Here is a 26028-nt window from a genome sequence, read left to right as displayed (position 1 = left end):
AGCCCCGCGGCTTTGCCAATACTTGTTTTATTTACAGGAACCTTAAGTACCTCTGCTGCAAAACATGTAGCTATTAAAATCGTTACACCTTTCGTTTAAAAACATTGTGTTTCTAAATATTGTCATACTTGTCTTGGCAATTTGTCTTTCCCAGACCTTCTTTAGCAAAAGTTCCTTTATCAGTAAGAAAATGTCTATTCACATGTCCTTTTGTATTCAAGTATCTCTAATCTTTTGGCACTGGTGCTGAATCCCCATTCTTTCAAGTGTACACATACACCCATCCATGTTCGCCCTTGTGCATATACTTGTCCACTTAGGAGGTTATTTGTTTATGATCGGTATGCCTGTGCCTGCCTTCTCCTCAAAGAACACATATCTCTGCTTGCAGTTTTTCTTCTGCATCTCTTGCACACTGGTATTGGTTGTTTTGCACATAGTTAAACTTGTGGCACTTGAACACTGCTGACAGGATTTCTGGCAATTTGCATGGATTTGCTTCAGATGGTCGGTTTCCCTAATTTTAGGTGTTCTTTTTTTTGTTTTTTTTGTTATGCTTATCACATCCAGTTGAGACCTGACACTTACATGACCTCTGCAGCTCACCCTTCCCGGGGACCTTCTGTATGAGCTGCAAGCTCTTAACAACAGTGTACCTGTAGCCTGCTGTAGTTTTGAAATCAAGGACCATCAGAATTGTGTTCCTTCCACCTATCTATCACAAGTAACTGTTCCTCTATCTCTCTTAGATGAGCAAAGGTGTCCATCAACCATGTGTGGCACAAAAGCTTTTCGATACTTGTGCTATTCCTGCATTGTGGATGGTCAGTATTGTCATCTGCCTTGCAGTCAGTACAACTGTTCCATTATTGATGGAAAGATTCAGCCTGGCTATCCGCACTCCAAGTTTTCCAACAGAAATTGATTTATATTTCAGAAGGATACATTTGGGTGCTCCTCTCTCCTCAGGGACAGCACTGGGGAGCATATTTAAGGAATGAAAATAAGGCACAAGAGGGATGATCCTTGAGGGACGTCACAAGACATTGGTGGGCAAGTTGATGATCCAATCCTGGTTTTCTGAGTGTAGTTGAAGGGAAATGATTAGATCTACTGAAGTGTAACTCAATATATGTGTGTCAAGCAGCATTGCATTGTTAAGAGTTTTGTCAGCAATGTAAATGTCAAGAACAATAAGGGCAACCGTATCCAAGGAGAAAAGGAACTCTTCTCTATATTTGTCAGTATAGATTCATTGCTCTTCAAAGTTTGAGTCAAGACTGATGAAAATGAATGAGGTGGCTTAGTTCCACAAACTCTTTAAGTTGCTTTGACATTATGATTATTATAGACTCCCTCATCTTGGTGAAAAGCTCTTTTCCACTGAACTATTTGCTTCGTGAAGGCATCCACATCTAAACTTTTTAGAATGAACAATACAACTATGAGTGGTGCTGCAAGCCACCCATATATTTTGGGATTAAGTAGTGTGCTGGGCCTTCTTCTTCTACCACCTATACTGCCTGAAGTGGCAGAAATGCATAGCAAAGTGAGTTACAAACAACCATGAATAAAACAGACTTGCAGGTTATGTTAAGGCATTTTGAAGCACCTGCAGGCAACACTGAAAAAATTATGATCTCTCTTACTCTGATTCTGGAGGTTCAGGAATGTTCTGAAAGTATCTGTTTCATAACAAACCTGCCCGTTTTTTGCACCAGGCATAGGTAAACGTGTGTATGTCTTTGGAGAATGGGCTGAGAATGTTATCTATTGTGTCCCTCAACTTCTTAAGACAGGACATAATGGTGGATATGCACATTTATAATAATTGCATTTATCATTCTTCGAACCCCAAGTGGATAGATGAGGCACAGATTGCCAGAATGTTTTCTCAGGTTAGATTTCATTTACTGGTAAAAATAAAACAAAAACTGGGATGGTAAATGTAAAGGAGTTTGCCATTCCTGCCCTAGGTCTCCTTGTTTTAGTGGATTCAGTCGCCTGTGCTCAGAATGCCATTTGCCCACTCAAGTGGCATTTGAGAGTCAACCAGGACACCTGAACTGTGCTTGTTGGACTTCATGAAGTTCACACACTCCTTCTCGTTCATTTGACTTATGGGGCCCAGAGATATCCACAAATGGAAAGAAAACATTAGGGGAAGATTGCTTCCATTAGAACAATTAGAGTTAAAGTTACTGTCAGGTGATATTCTAATCATTTGTTGCACACCTTAATTGATGTTTTTTGTGCATTACACAGAATCTTCTCAGCTATGGAGACATCTTCTCACACTTCTACTTTCTGGGTATTACAAGACAGGCTGTGGTCCCCTGAATGGCTTCAGATTAGTCCTCTAACTTAAAACACTGCATAATGCTAAGGCAAAGTCTTTCTTGCTTGAAAAGTTTATATGTAATAGGGCTGCTATTGTTCATGTTAAATCTCTCTTCCTTTTAAGTGGAGACAATGATATTTCATCAGGACCAAAGCACATACCAATAAGAATTTAGGGATTATTTAAGGGTAGTCAGCCAGGACGCTAAAATGTAGTTGTTGCCGAGGCATCATCTCAAACATGCTGCCAGCATCTGGGCTGCCTAATATTTTAAACGCTTGACTTGTCTGCCTACAGTGTTCTCCACATCCATGGCAGGAGTTGCTTTCAGGATACATTATTTGGTGGCATGTCTCCCATTCCATGCCAGCATGGTAGACCTGTTGTTGTTTGTTATTCCAAAAGCTGTTCTTTTAAACAAGTGACCTTTTCAGGAAAAAAAGATCTAGGGTCCACCATGCCCTGTAATAGTATTTAAATGTTCGATGGCTGGTGTGGCAGTAGATTCACATGCTCTACATACTTCTGCCATCTAGTCTTGGGTCTGGAGTGTTGCAAGTTCTTTTTCTTTGAAGAAGCATTTTGAGTTATGGGATTGAATGACTCCTCCTCTTGGTGATACTGCGCATGGGCATCGTCTCCTTTGTTAGATTGTGTTCTCTCTGATGTCGGGTTCAGACATGGGTGTCCTCACTCTGTCTTTCGACTTGCTCCGGTTTAAAACGTTTCTTTCAGTCTTCTCTTTTTCAATGGTGTTGTATCTCGATTGCGCATTCCTAACTAAGAATTAGTCTCGAATCGTTGGTCCGAGCACTGACCATTCGGCTTCCAGAGCTTCCTTGCTCGTCTCAGGCCTACCTCACCACCCGGCACCAACCATTATGAGGAGCTGATGGAACGAAAACCCTTTCATTTCTGTCCTCGGTGCCATGCTAAATTTTCCCACACAGACCAACATCTGGGCCCATATTTATACTTTTTGACGCACAACTGCGCCAACGCAGTTGTGCGTCAAACATTTTAACGCGGCTAACGCCATTCCAAAGCACCATGCGGGCGCCTTATTTATTGGATGACGTTAGCCGGCGCTGCGGACTGGTGTGCGTAAAAAAAAATGACTCACACCAGGCAGCGCCGGCGTAGGGGAAAATGGAGCTTGGGCGTTAAAAAATGGGGCAAGTCAGGTCTGAGGCAAAAATTTGGCCTCAACCCGATTTGCGCCATTTCTTTTGACGCCCAACCCCCATTGAAATGACTCCTGTCTTAGCAAAGACAGGAGTCATGCCCCCTTGCCCAATGGCCATGCCCAGGGGACTTATGTCCCCTGGGCATGGTCATTGGGCATAGTGGCATGTAGGGGGGCACAAATCAGGCCCCCCTATGCCACAAAAGAAAATCGAAAAAATATACTTACCTGAACTTCCCTTAACTTCCCTGGGATGGGTCCCTCCATCCTTTGGTGTCCTCCTGGGGTGGGCAAGGGTGGCAGTGGGTGTCCCTGGGGGCATGGGAGGGCACCTCTGGGCTCCTTCTGAGCCCACAGGTCCCTTAACGACTGCCCTGACCCAGCCATTAAAAAACTGCGCCCATCAGGCTGGGCGCCGTTTTTTAAGGCCTGCCCCCTCCTGTGCGTCAAAATGACGTCACAGTATAAATATGGGGCACAGGCCTTAAAGTCATTTTTTGGAAGGGAACGCCTACCTTGCATATAATTAACGAAAGGCTGGTTCCCCCTTCTAAAAAATGACGCACATGGTGGAACTTTGACGCCCGCGGGGTCGGACGTCAAAGTATAAATATGGGGCAGTGTTTGCGCCGAATGTGCGTCACAAATTTTGACGCACATTCGGCGCAAACAGAGTATAAATATGCCCCCTGGTGTGTAACTCGTGCCTCTCCCCCGAAAAGCTAAAAGCAAAAAGCTACCTGTGACATCCGCCAGACCCTTCCAGTTGAAGAACGCACTTCGGGACCAAAGAGCATGTCGACTGAAGATGGCGCACAAGACTTCGGACAATACCCCGGTCATCTCTGGGAAGGAACACACCCAGCAGGAACCTGAACCACAAGAGAAGGCTTTCTCGATCCAGGACTCTGACTTCGACGTGCAGTCAGACATCGAAAGCCACGAGGTAACTTCTGTGCAACCTGTGAGTACTGTGGCCCTTCCTAACCACCCAAAGACTATAAAAAAGTCCCTTGTAGAGGTTGCCAGACCGCCACTGCCACCAGACCATGTCTGGATCCGAAAATCTGTTTCGGCTGCCCTGCTCTCTGGCTTGACCTTCAGCACCTCGATCCGAGACATCGCTTCCATCTCGGTCCGAACTTTAGCTCTGACCCAGCTGGCTACTGCCCCCACCTCAACGCCGACAAAATTGCAGCAACTAAAAACTTTGGTGCCGAAATCCACAGATGCGAAAACATTGAAGCAGAAAGACGCCAGTCAGTCTTCGGCTACACCTTCTCCTGTGAAACCCATTCTGGAGACTATGAATGCTCACCAGGGTCAACTCCATATCCTGGAGGGTACAGGACATATTATTGCTTCTGCCCCTGTACTATTCAAAAGGAAGCTGTCTTCCCAAGAAGCTTTGGACACTTCTCTACCTCCAAAGAAGACTAGCAAGGAAAAGGCTACCAGCACACCCCACAAGCCTTCTCTGCCTCCTCCTGATCCCCTTTCTCCACCTTTTCCGCCCCTTCTTCTCCTCCACCTCCCTCCGCTCCTCATTCACCTGCCTCACTTACTGCAGGAGATTATACCCCTCAGGGATCCCCTTTAAACTTTGGAGATGATTTGAGTGGAACACAGCATGAACTAGATCCATGGGGCACTTGTGACCCGGACTCCATCCTGCTCAATGACCCAGACTTGTACTCCACGCACCCCTCACCACCAGAGGATAGTACATCCTGCTCACAAGTAGTGGCAAGGACAGCAGCTTGCCACAATGTGGAGCTACACCGTGACCCTGTCGAAAAGGACTTCCTGTTTGATATGCTTGCATCTACCCACAGGGATATCCAATTTCTCCGTGTGCTCCCTGGCATGCTTCGTCATGCTGAGGTAATTTCCAAAAGCCCGTCTGCTCTAGGGTTATCATCCCTAGAGTAAACAAGAAATATAAGCCTGCTTCCTCAGATCCACTATACATTAGGTAGGTCACAAGTCCAGCCAGATCCCATAGTAGCCACCACTGCATAAAAATGTGCCAATAGCCAGGCCACAGGGGACTCTCCTCCTAAGGAGAGTAAGAAAATAGATGCTGCTGGAAGATAGTGGCTGCACATGCAGCTAACCATTGGCATATCACCAATTCACAGGCCTTCCTGGTTAGCTATGACCAGGCTCACTGGGATGAAATGGAGGAGCTCCTCCAATTTGTCTCAGAGGAGCACTACAAGAGAAGGCAGCAAATTGTTGCAGAGGGGCAAACAATAACTAATAGTTCTATACGCTGTGCTCTAGACGCCGCAGATGAAGGTGTATGTGGTATCCATAAGTATCTTAATAAGAAAGCACATGTGGCTTTGATGCTTTGGTTTCAAATCAGAGGTACAACAAGCGGTCCTTAACATGCCCTTTGATAAGGAGCATCTTTTTTTGCCGTCAAGTAGATTCTTCCCTTGCAAAGCTGAAAAAGGACACAGACACAGTTAAGGCCATGGGTGCTCTACAGTCCCCCACACAAAGGGGCACTTTTCGACGGCCCGCCTTTAGAGGTGCTTACAAATCCACATCCTCCGATGCATCTACTTCCCAAATGAGGCAGACTCCACCTTCCTATTCTAGGGGTTTCTATAGTGGGTGTAGGAAGTTGGCTCTGTATATACTATTTCAAAGTAAGAAATAGTGTGCACAGAGTCCAAGGGTTCCCTTAGAGGTAAGATAGTGGCAAAAGTAGATAATTCTAATGCTCTATTTTGTGGTAGTGTGGACGAGCAGTAGGCTTATCAGAGGGTAGTGTTAAGCATTTGTTGTACACACAGGCAATAAATGAGGAACACACACTCAAAGACTTATTCCAGGCCAATAGGTTTTTATATTGAAAAATATATTTTCTTAGTTTATTTTAAGAACCACAGGTTCAAGATTTACAGTTAATACTTTAAATGTAAGGTACTTCACTTAGATACTTTAGGAACTTTGAATGAAAACAATAGCATGTACAGTCTTTGTAAAAATGGCAATAAGCTATTCTCAAAGTGGACACAGTGCACAAATCAACAGTTCCTGGGGGAGGTAAGTAAAGGTTAGATTAGCAGGTAAGTAAACACTTACAAGTCTCACTTCTGGGGCATAGGCAGCCCACTGTTGGGGGTTCAAGGCAACCCCAATGTTACCACACCAGCAGCTCAGGGCCGGTCAGGTGCAGAGGTCAAAGAGGTGCCCAAAACACATAGGCGCCTATGGAGAACATGGGTTCTCCGGTTCCAGTCTGCCAGCAGGTAAGTACCTGCGTCCTCGGGGGCAGACCAGGGGGGTTTTGTAGAGCACTGGGAGGGACACAAGTAGGCACACAAAACACACCCTCAGCGGCACAGGGGCGGCCAGGTGAAGTGTGCAAAGCAGGCGTCGGGTTTCAGGTAGGAAACAACGAAGACACCCGGGGGTCACTCTAGCGGTGCAGGCAGGCACAGGGGGTGCTTCTCGGGACAGCCACCACCTAGGCAAGGCAGAGGGTTGCCTGGGGGTCACTCCTGCATCAAAGTTCGGAAACTTTAGGTCCTGGGGGCTGCGGGTGCAGTGTTGGCTCCAGGCGTCGGGTCCCTTGTTACAGGCAGTCGCGGTCAGTGGGGAGCCTCTGGATTCTCTCTGCAGGCGTCGCTGTGGGGGCTCAGGGGGGTCGTCTCTGGTTACTCACGGGCTCGCAGTTGCCGGGGAGTCCTCCCTGAGGTGTTGGTTTTCTGCAGGTCAAGCCGGGGGCGTCGGGTGCAGAGTGTAGAGTCTCATGCTTCCAGCGGGAAACGTGAAGTCCTTGGAAGTTGCTTCTTTGTTGCAAAGAAGTAGCTGGTTTTGAACAGGGCCGCTGTTCACGGGAGTTTCTTGGTCCTGTAGTCCAGGGCAGTCCTCTGAGGCTTCAGAGGTCACTGGTCCCTGTCAGATGCGTCGCTGGAGCAGGTTTTCAAAATTGGAGACAGGCCGGTAGGGCTGGGTCCAAATCAGTTGTTGTCTTCCTTCTTCTCTGCAGGCTTGTAGGTCAGCAGTCCTTCTTCTTTCTTCAGGTTGCAGTAATCTGATTTCCTGGGATCTGGGGAGCCCCTAAATACTGAATTTAGGGGTGTGTTTAGGTCTGGGAGGGCAGTAGCCAATGGCTACTGTCCTTGAGGGTGGCTACACCCTCTTTGTGCCTCCTCCCTGTGGGGAGGGGAGCACATCCCTAATTCAATTGGGGGAATCCTCCAAACTCAAGATGGAGGATCTCTCAAGGCAGGGGTCACCTCAGGTCAGGACACTTTAGGGGCTGTCCTGACTGGTGGGTGTCTCCTCCTTGTTTTTCTCATTATCACCTCCAGCCTTGCCGCCAAAAGTGGGGGCAGTGGCCAGAGGGGCGGGCATCTCCACTAGCTGGGATGCCCTGGGGCGCTGTAACAAAAGGGGTGAGCCTTTGAGGCTCACCGCCAGGTGTTACAGTTCCTGCAGGGGGAGGCGAGAAGCACCTCCACCCAGTACAGGCTTTGTTCCTGGCCACAGAGTGACAAAGGCACTCTCCCCATGTGGACAGCAACATGGCTGGTGTGTGGCAGGCTGGCAGCAGGAACTGGTCAGCCTACACTAGAAGTCGGATAGGTATTCAAGGGGCATCTCTAAAATGTCCTCTGGGTGTATTTTACAATAAATTGTACACTGACATCACTGTGCATTTATTGTGCTGAGAAGTTTGATACCAAACTTCCCAGTTTTCACTGTAGCCGTTATGGAACTGTGGAGTTCGTGTTTGACAAACTCCCAGACCATATACTCTTATGGCTACCCTGCACTTAAAATGTCTAAGGTTTTGCTTAGGCATTGTAGGGGCATAATGCTCATCCACTGATGCCCTCATAGTGCACCCTGCCGTAGGGCTGTAGAGGGGTGACTTACGTATGCCACAGGCAGTGTGAGGTTGGCATGGCACTCTGAGGGGAGTGCCATGTCGACTTAGTCATTTTCTCCCCACCATTTCACACAAGCTGTGAGGCAGTGTGCATGTGCTGAGTGAGGGGTCCCCAGGGTGGTATAAGGCATGCTGCAGCCCTTAGAGACCCTCCCTGGCATCAGGGCCCTTGGTATCAGTGGTGCCAATTACAAGGGGCTTACCTGAGTGCCAGGGTTGTGGCAATTGTGGAGACAAAGGTACAGTTTAGGGAAAGATCACTGGTGCTGGGGCCTGGTTAGCAGGGTCCCAGCACACTTTCAAATCATATCTTAGCATCAGCAAAGGCAAAACATTAGGGGGTAACCATGCCAAGGAGGCATTTCCTCACAGCGGGTCCTACTGAAGCATCAACAACCAGGGCAGAGGTAGGAGCATCACCTCCCGAGGCTCTTCTTACACTGAAAAGCAGTGACTACCTCCGTCTACCTCCATCTACCTCCCGCTCACTCCACACCTATCGGGGGACGGCTTCAAGATTTTCATCTAGAATTGGTCAATATCACCATGGGCCAATTGTCTGGAGCTCATTACCACTCCTCCAAACATTCCCCCTCGCACTCACAGGGTATTCCACAAGCAACTCACCCTTCTCAAACAAGAGGTTCAATCCCTTATTCCGAAAGGGGCCATTGAGCCTGTTCCCTTACAACACCAGGGATCAGGGGTATAGTCCCTATACTTTCTCATTCCCAAAAAATACAGCTCTCTCAGGCCTATTCGGAACCTCAGCCCATTAAACCAATACATTCTCTCAGAGCACTTTCACATGTTTACTCTTCAGGACTTTATTCTACTTCTGCAACAAGGTGACTTTATGACGGCTCTAGATCTAAAGGACACCTACTTTCATATTCCCATCCAACCTGCACACCGAAAATTCTTAAGACTTGTAGTTGCAGGCAAACATTACCAGTTCAAAGTCCTGCCTTTCGGAGTCACGAATGCTCCCAGGGTCTTCAGACAGTGCTTAGCAGTAGTTGCTGTACATCTCAGAAGGCAGAACATACACATGTTTCCTTACCTAGACGACTGGCTCATCAAAGCCAGCATATTACCACAGTGCCAATATCACACTCAGTCGACAGTGGATCTCCTTCATACTCTGGGCTTCACAGTCAACTTTTCCAAATCCAACCTCCAACCCCTCCAGATACAGCCTTATCTAGGAGCTCTTCTCAATGCGGAGCTGGGGCTACCATAAACCCCAGTTTCAGGAGAATCACACATACACAGTCAGAATTATTATGCGCTTGTTAGGGATGATGGCATCCTGCATTGCCATTGTTCCCCATGCCACACTCCACATGTGTCCCCTGTCTTGTCAGTGGTCTCTGTCACAGGGTCACCTGGAAGATCTAGTGTTGTTAGACCATCAGACTCGCTGCTCTCTGCAATAGTGGAACGCCAACAACCTGCTGAAAGGACGGCATTTTTTGGACCCTGTGCCTCACGTCATTCTGACCACAGATGCATCACTGACGGGTTTTGGGAGCTCACTTTCAAGACCTTACAGTACAGGGCCTTTGGGATCTCAGTCACCAATCCCTATATATTAATTACCTTGAGCTTCCTGCAGTATTTCTAACCCTGAAAGCTTTTCTTCATCACCGGTCTCACAAGGTTGTCTTAGTCCGCACAGACAACATGACAACTATGTATTATCTACAGAAACAGAGGGTGGGGGTTGTCATCCCAATTGTCACAACTCTCTCAGACAATATGGAAGTGGGCTCTCTGCCACCACATTCACCCAGGAATGGGCAATGACTTTGCAGACCTACTCAGCAGGATGCAGCAACAAGTCCAGGAATGGGAACTCCACCCACAAGTCCTTCAAACAAACTTCACAAAGTGCAGAACTCCTCAGACAGACTTTTTTGCCAGGGCAGAAAATGCTAAATGCCCATGCTTCGCCTCCAGGTATCCACACCCTCTATCCAAGTCAACGCACTATAGATGAACTGGTCATGGATATTTGCTTACACTTTTCTCCCTCTCATTTCATTTCTGGTTTGGAGGATCAGGCAAACATCTCTCACCATTATCCCACAAGCTCCCGATTGGGCGTGTCAGCCAGGGTTCCACACTTCTGGACCTATCAGTAGTACTTCACGAGAAGGTTCCCAACAGGCCAGTCCTTCTCACTCAAAATCAAGAACAAATCAGACACCCAGACCCCAGGTCACTCAACCTTGCGACATGGCTCCTGAAGTCATAATATTTGGTTACTTGAGATTGCCAGCAGAATGCATGGACATTCTCAGGGAAGCCTGCAGAATCACAACTAGAGCATGTTATGCTGCAAAATGAAACGTTTTGTATGGTACTGCCAACCCTTAACGTATTAACCCCATTAAAGCTACTGTTCAAGACATAGGCCCTCATTACAACCCTGGCGGACGGTGCAATGTTGGCGGTAGGACCGCAAATAGGCTGGCGGTAATTACCACCCCATTATGACATTGGCAGTTTGGCACATGCCAAACCGCCAATGTACTACATCGTCCGCCACGGCGGTAACGACCGCCAGGCTGGAGCAACGGTCTCCAGCCCGGCGGTCGTCACTAGTCAGCCTACGGGATTATGACCCCGCATACCGCCATGGATTTCGTGGATTTTGAACCACCACGAAATCCATGGCGATAGGCATTATCACTGCCAGGGAATTCGTTCCCTGGCACTGATAGGGGTCTCCCCCTCCCCTCTCCTCCTCTCAGGAGTCCACCCCCAACAACCATGACCCCCCTACCAAACCCCAAAGGTGGTAGGGCGCCCTCCCCCTGACCTCCATGGGCCCCCCAAACATCCCCCCTCACCCCCACTCACGCACGCACACACCACTCACACACATACCTCTGCACATACATGAACACATGCACACATACATACAGGTTACATCCCCACTACACACATCACACCCCCCGCCAACATACAAGCACCCACACGCCCCCTCTAAACACTTACACTCACACCCCCATGCATGCACACACCACACAACACCCCCATCCTCCTCCCCTGGCGGACGATCACCTTACCTGCCTCGTGGTTGTCCGGGAGGGAATGGGATCCATGGGGGCTGCTCCGCCACCAGCACCCCATCACTAGAACACCACCACGCCGAATACTGGAACGTAATCGGTGGGCGGTGTTCTGATGACGTGGCGGTTCTCTGTCCAAAAAATGGCAGAGGGTCGCCACCAGTCATAATATGACCAACACTGGTGGTCTTCGGCCCGGTGGAACCTCAGCGGTCTTTCATAAAGACCGCCGATGTCGGAATGAGGGCCATAGTTTGTTATTTGCCCCATTTACAAAAAGCAAATTTAGCTTACACTTCCATTTGCTTACATCTTGCAGCTATAGCTGCGTATTTGCAGAACAGACAACACACTTTCTTGTTCAGAATCCCAGTCATTAAAGCTTTTATGGAAGGTCTTGAAAGGGTTATTCCACCCAGGATGCATCCTGCATCATACTGAAACCTCAATATTGTGCTTACCAGCCTAATGGGCCTGTCTTTAGAGCCACTTCATTCACGTCTTCTTCAGTACCTTTCTTGGAAGGTGACTTTCTTAATTGGCATCACATCACTCAGGCGTGTCAATGAGCCCCAGGCCCTAATCTTGGAAGAATATTTCTTCCAAATTCATAGAGACAACGTGGTCCTTCACACACACCCAGAAGTTCCTTCCTAATCTGGTCTCACAATTCCATATCAACCAATCCATTGAGCTACCATTCTTCTTTCCTCATCCTGACTCAGTTGCGGGAAGCGCTTTCCACACTCTATACGTTAAACAAGCACTTATGTTTTATATTGACAGAGTCAAAGACTTTAGGAAAACTAAATAGCTCTTTGTAGCTTTTTCACTACCTCATGCGGTCAGTCCAATATCCAAAAACAGCATAGCTAGATGGATAGTTAAGTGTATACAAACTTGCTATGCTAAAGCAGAGAGACAGTTACCTGTTACTTATAGAGCACATTCAACTAGGAAAAGATGTGCCACTTTGGCTTTCCTTGGAAACATCCCTATAGCTGACATTTGTAAGGCAGCTACATGGTCTACACCACATACATTTACAAAGCATTACTGTGTGGATGTATTAGCACATCAGTAAGCCAATGTAGGTTAAGCTGTGCTATGAACACTTTTCCAGTCAACTGCAACTCCCACAGGCTAGCTACTGCTTTTTATGGAGGGACTGCTTTACAGTCTATGCAGAGCATGTGTATCTACAGTCATACATGCCATCGAACGGAAAATGTTACTTACCCAGTAAGCATCTGCTTGTGGCATTTGGTGCTGTAGATTCACCTGTGCCCTCCCTCCTCCCCGGACGCCTGTGGCCATTCTAGTTACTTTATATTTGTATATATTTGTACATATGTAGCTACATTTGCATGGACATCTCTTTCTCTATACTTCCTCTACACTCCTTTTCTTGGCCGTCTGCGGGAAAACAGTCTAACAAAGGAGTCAATGCCATGCACAGTATCACGAAAAAGAAGCTGCCTGAGAAAGATACAGTTACGGAAGGGAGAAAAGCCAAGTCTTCAGTTGCTTACGGAAGGCCATGTGAGAAGCTAAACTGTCAATGTGGATGGGCAGCGTGTTCCAAAATTTTGCAGCAGCTACCGGAAAGGTGTGACCACCCCCATCAGGTCTTCTGGAACCTAGGAATGTGCACCTTCCTCAAAGAAGAGGATCTCAGCTGTCTCTTAGGGGATTACCAGTGAACGTCTGACCTCAGGGATGACGGCCCCTGGAGGTGCAGCACCTGATGGACCATATAGAGTGCTTTAAAGAACACCCCCTTCCTTGTAGGCAGCCAGTGCAGAGAGTACAAGCCTTCGCTCACTGAAAGGTGTTTCAATATATGTAGTACCAAACAGGCTGCCGCATTTTGAATGACCTGGAGTTTATTGAGGGAGCATTTATTTATGTTTAAGTATAGTGCATGCAGTAGTCAAGGCGGGATGTAATTATTGCAATAACTACTGCAGTTCCGAGCTTTGCAGGAATAAGAGGAGCTTTGATAATATAAAAATATGCTCTTTCGCTCCTATTGACCTGAACATCAAAGGGGAGCATGCTGTCATATGATTCCTAGGTTTTTAGTACCAGAAACTAGTGTGGTTAGGTGGCCACATGTCTCTAGTCACCACAGCTCAGACCACACCTAGTGCTGAGCCCCAAAGACTGTCTTTTCCACATTCGATTTCAGACAATTTTCCTTAATCCATATGCTAACATCCATCATACAGAGTTTGAATTTCTCTGCCACTGAAAGCATGTCATCATATATTGAAACAATAATATGGGTGCCATCTGCATAAGACAGGACCTGGAATATGAATGGCCACACCAGCCATGCTAGCAGGGCCATATAAAGATTAAACAGGGTAGGGCTGAGAGAGGACCCCTGCATATCCCCACATGGGAGCTGAAAAGGTTCAGCCTTGAAGTCTCCACAGAGGACAGTTGGGTTCCTATTAGTAAGAAAGAACCCAGTAAAGCCAGCGCAGCACTCCTCACTCCTGCCTAGCAAAATCTTTGCACCAACCTGGATGGGGCGACAGTATGCTGACAGATCCAGTGTAACCAGGATGGCAGTGACTCCCTGATTCACCTGGCAACAGATGTAATCTTCCGCAGCAACCAAGGCCGATTCGGTACTATGACCACTATGGAAACCATTCTGTGAGGACTCCAGAAGGTCCTGGGTGGTGATAAAGCCGGGCAAACTTCAGTTCATGTACTTTTCAAAGATTGTAGTCAGTGCCAGCAGGAGCAAGATAGGACGCAGATTTATTTAGATCATGTGGCTTTCCACCCGGCTTCTGTTTCAGGGTAATAGCTATTGACTCTTTCCAGAGATAAGTGGAAACTCCTGTAGTGACTATCTGGTTGTAGACCCTTTCCAAAAAAAGAAGTTATCAAGTCAGGAACAAGTTGTAGGACTCTGTGGGTACAGGGGTCCTCTAGAGAGCCTGATGATAAATGAATGAGCAAGATTTTAATTCACGGGCATGATCGGGGGGAAGGTGGACATAGTTGCTACGGGATCCTGAGCAATATGAGTTTAAGCCTCCCATGTGAGAGAAAGCCTATCCTCATTAACTTCAAAATCAAAAAATATTTTCTCTCTGAAAAAGGCTGCAACATTGTTGCAAAAGCTTTGCGAGTTCTTTAAAGATTGCTCAGCCTGGGGACAGGAGAGCTCTTTCACAACCTTAAAAAATTAATTGGGGTATTGCTGGCAGAATGTATTTTACTAGCCTAATACGACGATCATTTAACACCCAAAATGGCATGTTTATAGGTAACAACGAAATCTTTAGTTCTCTATGACGTTTCTCTCAGCTTTTTACTTGGTACAAGTACATTAATGCAGTCAAAAGGGTTGCCTTGAATTGGGCGACATTTCAAATGCCAATTCATCGGTGTCAGGTCTGCTGAAAGGGAGGATCTGATGGGGGTGGATATTTCATAATATTTCTGAATACAAGGAGAGATATTATGTAATACAGGACATTAACTGAGCAATGTATCCCTTCACACAACCTTACTCCTAAATGAATAATTCTCATTGTGCTGGTGTTTGATGACACATCCTCTACTTGAATGAGACACTTAAAATATTGTCTTGTGAAGTTATTCATGACTTCTGCCTACCTACAGTGACACTCCCTTTGGGCAGGCACACGTGGATTACTAAATGCCTTTGCATATTTAAATTAATCCTGTGTTATTATACCCTTCAATTTATTTGTGCTGAGAGATTGTTTTGAGCCTGCCCCGTTCCCAATCGACAGTAATGCAGCAACAAGGAACCCAACGACCCTTCGTCTGAGCCCATTTTCATTAACATGTTTGCATTTTGTTTCTTTGTTTGCCCCTTGCCTTAGTGGTGGTGTATGTATCACTGACTTTGCCTTTGCTTTGTCAGATGTTTTACCTCTGATGGTACTGCTCACTGCTGTTCGTAGGAGGATGCCCTTTTTGGATGCGTCCGCTCTATATTGCAAACCTGTGCATAACCTGGCAAGTACTCTATTGAAAATTACGACGACTAACCTTCAGTACTAAAGCAGATAACCGTGTAGGCGCCATGGGTAGACTCTTCATTTCCACCTGCTAGTTGTAGTTGTGGGGTAAATTTATTACGACCGCCACAGATCTGATGTGAAATGTGTGCAGTTCTACAAATGCAGGTAGGGCAAGTACCGATATGGTTTCACGTATGCACCTGTTGGCCATCTATTATCAGTATGCATCTTTACTAAAATAGGATCAGAAACCGCACGTTATTTTGCACGGATTACTATTTATTGCTGCATTGCTGTTGTTCTTTCGATAGATGTATCATAGTAAACCGATATTCAAATTAAGTTAGAAAACAAAGTTTTGTTTATTTTTTCATTAGGTGTGATTGCCTTAGACCTTCATGGAAACATCACTGTGGGTGAGTATTCAACGAAAGACTGATTTGTTTCTTACCTTGATTCTCTTCTTGTGCCTTTTCCAGTTTTTCTTAAAGTGTATTTTAATTCCGTTTTTCAATATGAAATATTAAAGTTATATTGTTAAAGTAAAGAGCATGCTAAAGATCTACCATTTGAACAGGATAACCCACATAATATGATTACTAAAGTAACTCATGTAATTAGCTATAGTGTAATTACACTAATTTACAGCAAAATTACTCAAAGTTCTATAAAATTAGTTCTATAAAATTACGCGAGGAGCGTAACCCAGCATTTGACACTATTTTCAAAGTGCAAAATGCTCCTTAGTTTCCCAAATGGATGGAAGGATGCATTTTGCACTATGAAAATATTGCTAAATACACCAGAATACGAACAGCAGTAGCCACTTGGGCATAATTCCTATGGTCTTGCAGTAGGCATTTTTGCGCCAAATTACCCTGAATTACACAAGTTGGCGTAATTGTGTAATTTTGTATCACAAAAATAATGCACAATTATTCCAGCGTCTTTAAAATTTCACCCAGGCCATCTTATGTTTCCTTAAATAAAAGGGCACTTCTGTGCACACTGAGGTTTGCTCCAAGTTCTCTCTACATCTCTCATGCTTCTAAGATAGAAGCCAGCAAGAGGTACAGCATGGTGTCACAATCGAGTCTCCCCTCTCTTGCTCAGTCATGTTCAGCATGTTATTTGCTGAAGTAAATTCATACAAAAGATGGTGCAAGATATCGTTCTCCTTCTTGGTGGCTACCAGCACAGACCAAATATCTATCACTCAGCAACATTGTGTATCAGGGTTTTTACGATAAAAGTGGTATGTTTTCCCCAGTAGCCTGTGCAGAGAGTGGAATTCTCACTTGGCCTGGGTGTAGAACTCCAATCTGCTGCTGGAGTTTGTAGAATTCAGGCACTTCGCAGAGTTCCTGAATTCCGCATTCCAGCGCTGAGCAGAGTTCGTTCACATGCACGAGTTTGGGTTTTGGCACTCTCTCGCAAGTGCTACAATACTCGCGGGCCGCTAGCGACCTGGTGCCAGACTTGCCGTTTGATCGGCTATTTCTGATCGCAAGTGCAAGACTTCACATTCACTTATGATGCTTACTGCCATGATAGCAGCAAAAACAGTCCCTCTCGCAACCGCAAATGCACCTAGAGTAGATTTTGTACTCCAGATACATCTATATGTAGTTAAAAAGTGTTTTTTGAGTGGATTGTCTTCTCCAGTGAACCCCTTAAAGTTGTTTTTTAGATTTCTTTCAAAAAGGAAGGAAGTGCCCCAGAGAATCCAACTGCCTGTTCCTGCCCAAAGGGCTCCTCCCAGTCCTGTGTCCATCTCCTGGTCACTTTTCACTTGGATTTCAAGGTGGGAGGATCACTCTCTTTGTCTCCTGGATCTACATTTGGATTAAAGGCTTTTGTTTTGTGAAATCACACAAGGGAGTTACAAAAACCACTGAATAAGGGTGTTGTTTGGGCATATACCAGTATTTCTTTGTACTTTAATTTGATTTTATGATTTTTATAGTGGTGTGTGGCCTGGAGTTTAAGTATGGGCCTAGTTATTTATTTTGCATTTGATTAATTTCTTATCTTTTGAAAAGGAAAACTGTTGCACACCTCAGTAACTTTTCTACATGTTTGTAACATTTGCAGTATTATTTTACTATGTGAACTAGGGCCATCTAGCCAGTAGGCCCAATACTAGTAGTCATCAGTGCATGAAATACATGTTTCAGTAATATATGTTTTTAAAACTTAATTTAGGACAGGGATGGCATTGGATTAAATAAAAAATGTTGGGTATTTTTTGCATTTCATTTTTATATGCAAAAAGTTTATATGTTTTGGTGTACTATTTATGGCATAGGAGGATGTGTGTACTGTTGTTGTGGAATTTTCATAGCTGAGTTAATTTTGGCATTTTGCATTGCTGAATTCATGTTAGTGTTTTTTTCATGTTACCACCATGCCTTCTCATGGGCCAGTGTTTATGTGTGTGTATGTGTTTGTCATCGTCCACCATTAGTCTTTGTTCTCCATGCCGTATGGCCAGGGGCTATATTGTGTGTAGTCTTTGTCCATTGGCTTGCATGTCCTCTTTGTTCCCTATGCCTCCTTGTTTGCAGTTGTTGTTTGACCATATGGCTGGCGGCCATTTTCTGCATCTAGCCAGCGTGTCTCTGCCATAGGCTTGCATGTGTCCCTTCTTTGTTTCCCATGTCTCCTTGTTGTTCCTGTTTGACCATGTGGCTGGCAGCCATTTTGTGCATGCAGACAGTGTTCCTTTGCCCTAGGCTTGCATGTGTCCTTTCTTTGTTTCCCATGCCTCCTTGTTGTTCCTGTTTGACCATGTGGCTGGCAGCTGTTTTGTGCATGCAGCTAGTGTTCCTTTGCCATATGCTTGCATGTGTTCCGTCTTTGTTTGCCATGCTTCCTTGCTCCTTGTTGTTGCTGTCATTTGACCATATGGGCGGTGGACATTTTGTCCATCCAGCCAGTGTCCCTTTGCCATAGGCTTGTATGTGTTCTTTCTTTCTATGCCATGCCTCCTTGCTCCTTGCTGTTGTTGTTGTTTGACCATGTAGCTGGTGGCCATTTTGTCCATCCAGCCAGTGTCCCTTTGTCATAGGCTTGCATGTGTTCTTTGTTACCCATGCCTCCTTGTTATTATTGTTTGACCATGTGGCTGGTGATCATTTTGTACATCCGGCTAGTGTTCCTTTGTCATAGGCTTGCATGTGTTTTTTGTTTGCCATGCCACCTTGCTCCTTCTTATTGTTTGACCATGTGGCTGGCAGCCATTTTGTACATGAACCAGTGTTCCTTTGCCATAGGTGTGCATGTGTTCTATCTTTGTTTCCTGTGCCTCCTTGCTGTTGTTGTTTGACCATGTAGCTGGGAGCCATTTTGTCCATTTAGCCAGTGACCCTTTGCCAAAGGCTTGCATCTGTTCTTTGTTTGCCATGCCTCCTTGCTCCTTGTTGTTGTTTGACCATGTGGCTGGCAGCCATTTTATCCATCCAGCCAGTGTCCCTTTGCCATAGACCTGAATGTATTCTTTGTTTGCCATGCCTCCTTGCTCCTTCTTGTTTGATCATGTAGCAGCCATTTTGTGCATTCAGCCAGTGTGTCTTTGCCATAGGTTACCTACAAACATTGTTAATTATTGATCATTTGTTTTTTAAGTTCTATTTTAATTTTTCATTTTCATTTTCCAATTTCATTTTTCATTTTAATTTTTTATTCTTTTAATTTTTAATTAAATTGTTTATTTCAATTTTTTAAATTTTACTTCCATTTTTTATTTAAGTTTATTTAAAGTTTTAATTGTAATTTTTTTTTATATTTTTTTATTTTATTTTTTAAGTTTTTTTATTTTTGTAATGTCTTTTTTATTTATTTTTTACATTTTTTTAAATTTTTTATTTAATTTAATTTAATTCTGCATTTTGCCTTGATCCATCCATCCACATCCATTTCTCCATCCATCCACCAAAGACGCACAGCCGCTCTACAGCATTCGGTTTCTTTAGGTGTATAATAAATCTATTTCCTCTTGGACACCCTGGCTGCGGAGCACTGCAGACAAATCAGCAGCATAATATTTTTTTTTAATGATTATTCCATTTCCCCTGGACCATCTGGCCGCCATAGGTTTTTTAAAGGATTATTCCATTTACCCATGCACCTCTCTCCGACCACCTCAAGTGTCCCCTTTAAAACAAATGGAGATAAAGCAAAGAGCAATATCTGCATATTGTGTTGCCTGATTTGAGATGTAATGTTATAGTGTGGTGGTGTGGTTTGACTTTAAAATGTTTTTTTTTTTTAATTGTTACTTATTATATAAGTAACCAACTGCACTAAGATTGCACTTGTCTGCACTATGTCAACCTGCAACAATGCCACGTTTTACTAACTACATGTTTTTCTGGATTGGTTGCTTTTAAGTCCACAACAGAAGAGACCTCGCATCACCCGCAGTACTGCCAACAAGAAGGCCTTACACTTACTTCAGTCCTCCAAAGTCTTCCTCTTGTGCATCTTAGTGCCACTGCCAACTTAGAGCTTAACATGACCCCAAAGAAAGTTGCGCCAAAGAAAGTGGCCAGTGAGAAGAACCAGCTTTACACCAGTTGCATGCCCACCGCAACCTTTTTCAGGAAACGTGTGCCTGCTACACCGGCCTCCAGGGAGGAACCTGGGAGCAGCACTCCTGCATCAGCAGCACACCCAACCTAAGCCTAAGACCATGTCTGTCAGTGAGGCAGCCACTGCAATCATGGCATCGTTGACGAGCAGTGGTGTTAAATTGGATTTGGCCCTTTTGCAAAGTAGTACCCAATCGTTTCAGGAAACAGAACAAAGTGGACAGCAGCCACGGCCCGCAATAGTAGATCTTCCCAAAGTTGGAGTAGAACAGGAGATTGGACTTCCTGCCTAGCAAGAACCTCCTCTTTTAGAGTAAATTGCTCCCAGATCTCCAGCGAGAAAAGGGAAGGGTACTACTCCATCATTTTCTCCAAGCACCACTTCTGATGACAATGATAGAGATATGGAGTGGACCCTGGCCGAGTCCGGACGATGCCAGGAGAGGCAAGGGAAAAGAAAAGTTCCAGAAAGCCGTAGAATCATGGCAGGGGATGATGATGGGGAGGATGACGACGATGAGCCAGTCATTTTGAAAGCTGGCACAGAGTAGTCCAACATTACTATCTAACTTGCTCCAATGGATGCGGCACGGGCAGCACCACCAACTCTGATATTTGTGATGCACCAGCAGAGACCTGCACCAAGCTTTACATCAGTAGAAGTGAAGATGCACTGCAGAGAGGCAATCAACACACCCACCTACTTCTAGTTCCTCTTCAGGCATTGGCAGAGGCCCAGTAAGAAAGTTCTCATCACCAGTTTAGGACTTTTTTACAGGAGGGGAACATTGCGATATGCTCCATTTGCCACACACTTGTTCGTTGAGGTAAGCCTGGTTCACATTGTGATACTGGAGACCAGACAACCCATTTGAAAAAACATCATACAATCCAGTGGGAGTAGCACCTTAAAAAGATGGCTGAACGTGGTTGCGGTTTTTAAGGTGAGTAGAGCCGGGAAACATAAGCTACAGCTGGTCAAATCACGGTGAAAGGTGAGGAAGTAGAGGGCGACATCCTCACTCAAAGTAGTCCTGTCCCCAGCAGTGCGCGAGAATCACCCACCTCAGATACCCTACAATGGCAAAGGAAGACTCAGAGCCTGATTACGAGTCTGGCGGTCACTAGAACTCCAGACTCACGGTGGCGGTCAGGAACGCCGCTGCTGTGGTGGTCTGACTGCCACATTATGACCCTGGCAGTCAGATGGCCAGGTTACTGCTGTCACTGCCGGGATCAGTAATCCCGACGGGTTGAAGACAGGTGCAGGTCGCAATCAGCTAAGGCGGCGATTACGACCTGGTTCTCCGCCAGCCTTTTCATGGCGGTATCATGAAAAGGCTGGTGGAGAACAGGTGCAGGGGGTCACAAGGGGTCCCCTGCCCAGCACACTCGCAATGCTCACTGTCTGCTCTGCTCTGCAGACAGTGAGCATTGCAAGCGTGCTGGTGCACTCTGCTTGCAGCCGCAGCATTGCTGCCGGCTCAATTATGAGCCGGCGACAATGCTGCTGCCACTTTTCCACTGGGCTGATGGGCAGAAGCCTTGGTTTCTGCCCATTAGCCCAGTGGAAAAGTCATATTTGGCCCAGAGGAAAGGTAGCCAGTATGGTGGCAATCTCCCAGTCAGAAGTTCGGCGGATGGGTCATCCCGTCTGCCGAACTCAGAATCAGGACCTCAGAGTCAGATGGAGACACCATAGCATACAGTGACCGCACCACAATGCACATTGAGTCTACTAACACCTACATCTCAAAAGTCATCTCCATCAGTGGCCCCACAAAAGAAGAAAATCCAGGTTACAATTACAGACATGTTTAGGCAGGAGGGTCCGTATGACCTCAGCCATCCAATGGCACATTTGTACAATGGGAAGCTGGCAAAAATGTTAGCAGTGGACTTCCTTCCTTTTTCTTTTGTGGAAGGAGTGGGAGTCTTAGAAGTTTGTTGCAGCCATCTGCCTCGAAATGGAAGGTTCCAAGTCCAACCTATTTTGTCAGAGTTGCTGTTCGAGTGCTGCATCACGATGTGCTGCAATTGATTGGACAAGCTTCGCAGCAAAGTGTTGTCCACACTATCCACCTTACAACAGACATGTGGACTAGTTGTCAGGCGACGGATTACATGTGCATCACTGCATACTGGATATCTTTTGTAGGGGTAAAGCACAAGCTGTCTACAGGTGTTGGCCCTGAAGAAAGTTTTAAGAGTGTTGGGTGGCATGTAACAGTATCCATGGAGTAACCACACATAGCTGCAAACATCTTGGAGGAATTTAATAGCAAGGTATCTGAATGGCTGTGACCCAGAGGTCTCCAAATTGGATATGTTGCCACAGACAGTGACATTAACATAGTCAAGGCCATGGCAGAAGCACTGACTGTCTGGTATAAAATAATTAAGGCAGAATAACACCAGATTAAAAAAACAGTGATTTAATTTTCTTTTCTTTTAAAGGTTTTTTTAGTAACTCAACAAACATTTTTAATGGAAAAATAAAAATGAATTACCTCTCATTTATGAATAAGGCATTATGCACTATGGATTGAAAGTTTTTGTGCCAAATTAGCTAGCCAGAACTTCAAGTACTTTTCTACTGTCTGCAGCCAGGCCAGTTGTAATTGACAATTATCTATCTTTAATTCCAATGGGGCCTGCTCTTTCCCAAATGCCTTTCACTTTGTTTCTACCCTGACTCCAAAGAGGCAGTTGAATAAATAAGATATGTCACACATGTCATGTATAGAATGCGGATATATTATTTAAACACCTTGTGCATGCTCAAAAGCACATTGGGACACTACAAGGCTAACCACATTCAAAACAAGTGTGTTTGTTTTGCAATGCGTTTAAAATTTTATAAATGCAGCATTAACTGAAGCAGATGCACTTTGGACAGCCAACACTGCAGGCATAAATCGAACCATACTGCACTCCTTCAGTCATGGGTGGTGAAATGCCATGGGCAGAGAGGGTGTTGATGAATGATGATGATTGGCGGGATACATATCTGTTTCGTTTAAAAGTAAAGTACAGTGAGTCAAGGGATAGAACACAAATTAAAATACCCTCACTTCGAACCATAGCTTTGATAACCATAAAACATAAAGTAAGTGAAGTAGGTGAGCAGCATGTCCCTCTACAGACTAGCTTCCTTGGTTATTCACCCAAGCAATTACTCAATCATCCTTTCATTCTTCCTACTAAATTCACCCATTGCCACAACGATTTAAGCTTTAACTTCTCTCACCCAGTCTTTCACCAAAATTAACAATCCATTATCCATCCATTCAGTATCGAATGTCCACCCTTTCTTTCAATCATGCTTTCACCCATCCATCCATTTGCCCAATACTCCCCCACGCATCCTTTCACCGACCCACACATCCTTTCCTTTTGCTCATTTCACCCATCCTTTCTTTTAACCTTCTGTTCTTTCCCGTTTCCATAAAGCCATCATTTTTAGCATATATTATGTGTAGTTTTGCTGAGTTGCAGATATAAGAGGCCATAAGTAACCCAACTACAGCTGAAGCTGTAACGTGGGGGCTTCATAATCACGACGACTCCCTTGTAGCTAGTGAATAATAGTAATTGTCAATAAGCAAACAATGTGACTTACCACCGCCCGTCCCTGCCATCACTTCTCTCCCTGCTCCATCTGGTCCTGTAGCGGAATTTCAGCCGGCTCCACTGGTGGTCTGTATGGCTAGAAAAAAAAAACATTATACAGTTATTAGAGATGAGGTACACCTCCCCTTCATTTTTTTAAATCCAAAAAATGCAACCGCATTGCATGGTTACAGTTCGGTTAGCACTGCAGTATCTTCTATCAAAAATATCACTCTGGACATTTTGTTGGTTCTCAATGTTAGAAAAGCCAGGTAGTCAAGCCAACCAAAAACCTTTCGTAATTGAGGGGCAGAGCTATAGCCTATGATGATGATGAGTCTGACTCAGAGTCATTGAAGTGCAACGGAGAGGTGGAATAACAATTATTAATGAAAGACAGAAAAAAAAGATAATGGATTGGATAGGGGAATTGGAAAACAGGAGACAGTTTTAAAAAAAAGTAAACAAGGCACAATTAAAAGTAGTATAATAGTAAGCAGAGGTAAAAGTTAGAGAAATAATAATATTAAATAATAGGGCTTACTGGGATGAGCAGAGCCTGCAGCATTGGCGCTGGTCATTGGCACCTCCACTGCCGAACCCAACTCGGTAGTGCCCCTATTCTTGCCCTTAGGTGCTGATGTAAGAAATAAAGAAGATTGAAACAACTGGATTAGTGGTACAGTTAATCTCCACAAAATTATTATAATAGGCAAATGCAGTAACATTGTACTTATCTAAATCAGATCGCCTGTGGTACTAGCATGATCAACTATTGTTGAGCTGGCTATGCTCCTAAAATCCCTATTCCAAATTTCCATTATAAAAGCTAAATTTGGAGCTAATGCATTGCAATGAATGATCTTTGATTCCATACTCATTTCTCAACCCCCTTTATGGACCAACTCAGTCTCCCATTTTTACAATGCATGGATGCATACTAGTACTGAACATCACTGTGAAATTGCTTGAGACTGTACAAGCTAGATAAAGAAAGTCACAGAGAACGCTAACTCACTGATATCACTAATCCACTATGGTGACCGGAGGACAGAGGAATATACATTGCAGTGGCTTTTTAAATATTTAGTCAATGTGCGCCGACGAGTACAATTAGGTAGCGCCGAACACCTGTGTAGCTCAAATTGTATCACATAATAATATTCTTAATGTAAACTAAATTTACCTCTGAGTGTGAGCAGCATGCTATTCGGGCAAAAAGGTTAGCATTGTAGAATACAAACACAACAAATAATCTAATTAATACTCAGAGAACCCCGAAATGTCAAGGCTTAGCATGTCGAGCAGGTCCTGCTTGAGGTTGATGATATCCACCCAGCAGTGTGTCAGCTGCTGGATGGTGTGCTGGACGTGGGTGGTGCGTCAGACACACCAGCGCACCATAGCACAACACAGTCAACTCTTCAGCAGGGGGTAACCACTCCCATGCCTGTCGCCTGCTGCCAGCATGAAGGGGAGGTGGTGCTGTACATAAAACAACAGTGTTGCCACATTCGTCTCACTAAAGATAGGCCGAGGCTGTACCCCTTGGCGGCATTGCCGCCCACAAGGTAGGTGACTGCTGCTGGCTGTCCAGGGGGGCCTGGCTCTGCCACTCCCCTGTTCGCCGGCGCCACCCTGCTCTGCCATGGTGCTGGGTGGTGGGGTGAAGAAGAAGAACAGAAACAGGAGAAGGAAGGAAGAAAATAAATAAGGGAAAAATAAGAACACAAAAAGCAGGAAATAAATGAAAAAAATGTAAAAATATTTGGCAACAAAAAGACACAGTAATACAATAAATAAAAATGAGGGGTAGATTAATTAGAAGGGTGGAGGATAGAAAGGATTATTGAAGGATGAAATAAACAGGCCCAGCACCATAAACAGAGTGAAAAACAAGATGGCAGCACCCATGTGAACCACGTGGAGCTGTTTGCGCGCAAGTTTAAATGTGAGAACGTACTTTGCATTGCGTTTAAAGTAAAATACAATGCAAAAGGGCATGACGGGGAAACTCCACCCGCCCGCAGAACTCCACATAGCGCAACAAAGGTTTTTTTTGCTTCGTGGAGTTCTGCGTAGTTCTAATTCTCACAGAAGCTGGGTGCCATGGCAGTTCATCAGCAAACGAAAAGAGGATAGTAGCAGATTTCAGATGGGTTTTGCACCCTGAAGTACCAAAAAAGTTCAGTAGAGTATATTTTCTAACAATTAAGCTGAATTGTGAGCGTATTGATTTGGGACATTCACTGAAATAACAGGAGATTAAAGCTTTAACACTGCATT

General features: G+C 45.0%; 1 protein-coding gene across 1 annotated transcript in view; it reads left to right on the top strand.

The window, feature by feature from the left end:
* The window catches only part of LOC138295758 (N(4)-(Beta-N-acetylglucosaminyl)-L-asparaginase-like), a 307883-nt gene that overhangs the window by 199243 nt on the left and 82612 nt on the right, over positions 1 to 26028 (top strand). The window contains exon 5 of the mRNA XM_069234263.1: positions 15916 to 15954. Within this exon, the coding sequence (XP_069090364.1) occupies positions 15916 to 15954 (39 nt within the window). The remainder of the gene's footprint in view (positions 1 to 15915; positions 15955 to 26028) is intronic.

Source organism: Pleurodeles waltl, chromosome 5 (assembly GCF_031143425.1).
Source record: "Pleurodeles waltl isolate 20211129_DDA chromosome 5, aPleWal1.hap1.20221129, whole genome shotgun sequence".
NCBI classification, from domain to species: domain Eukaryota; kingdom Metazoa; phylum Chordata; class Amphibia; order Caudata; family Salamandridae; genus Pleurodeles; species Pleurodeles waltl.
The sequence above is the reverse complement of the archived record's forward strand: the minus strand, read 5'-3'. Positions and strand labels throughout refer to the sequence as shown.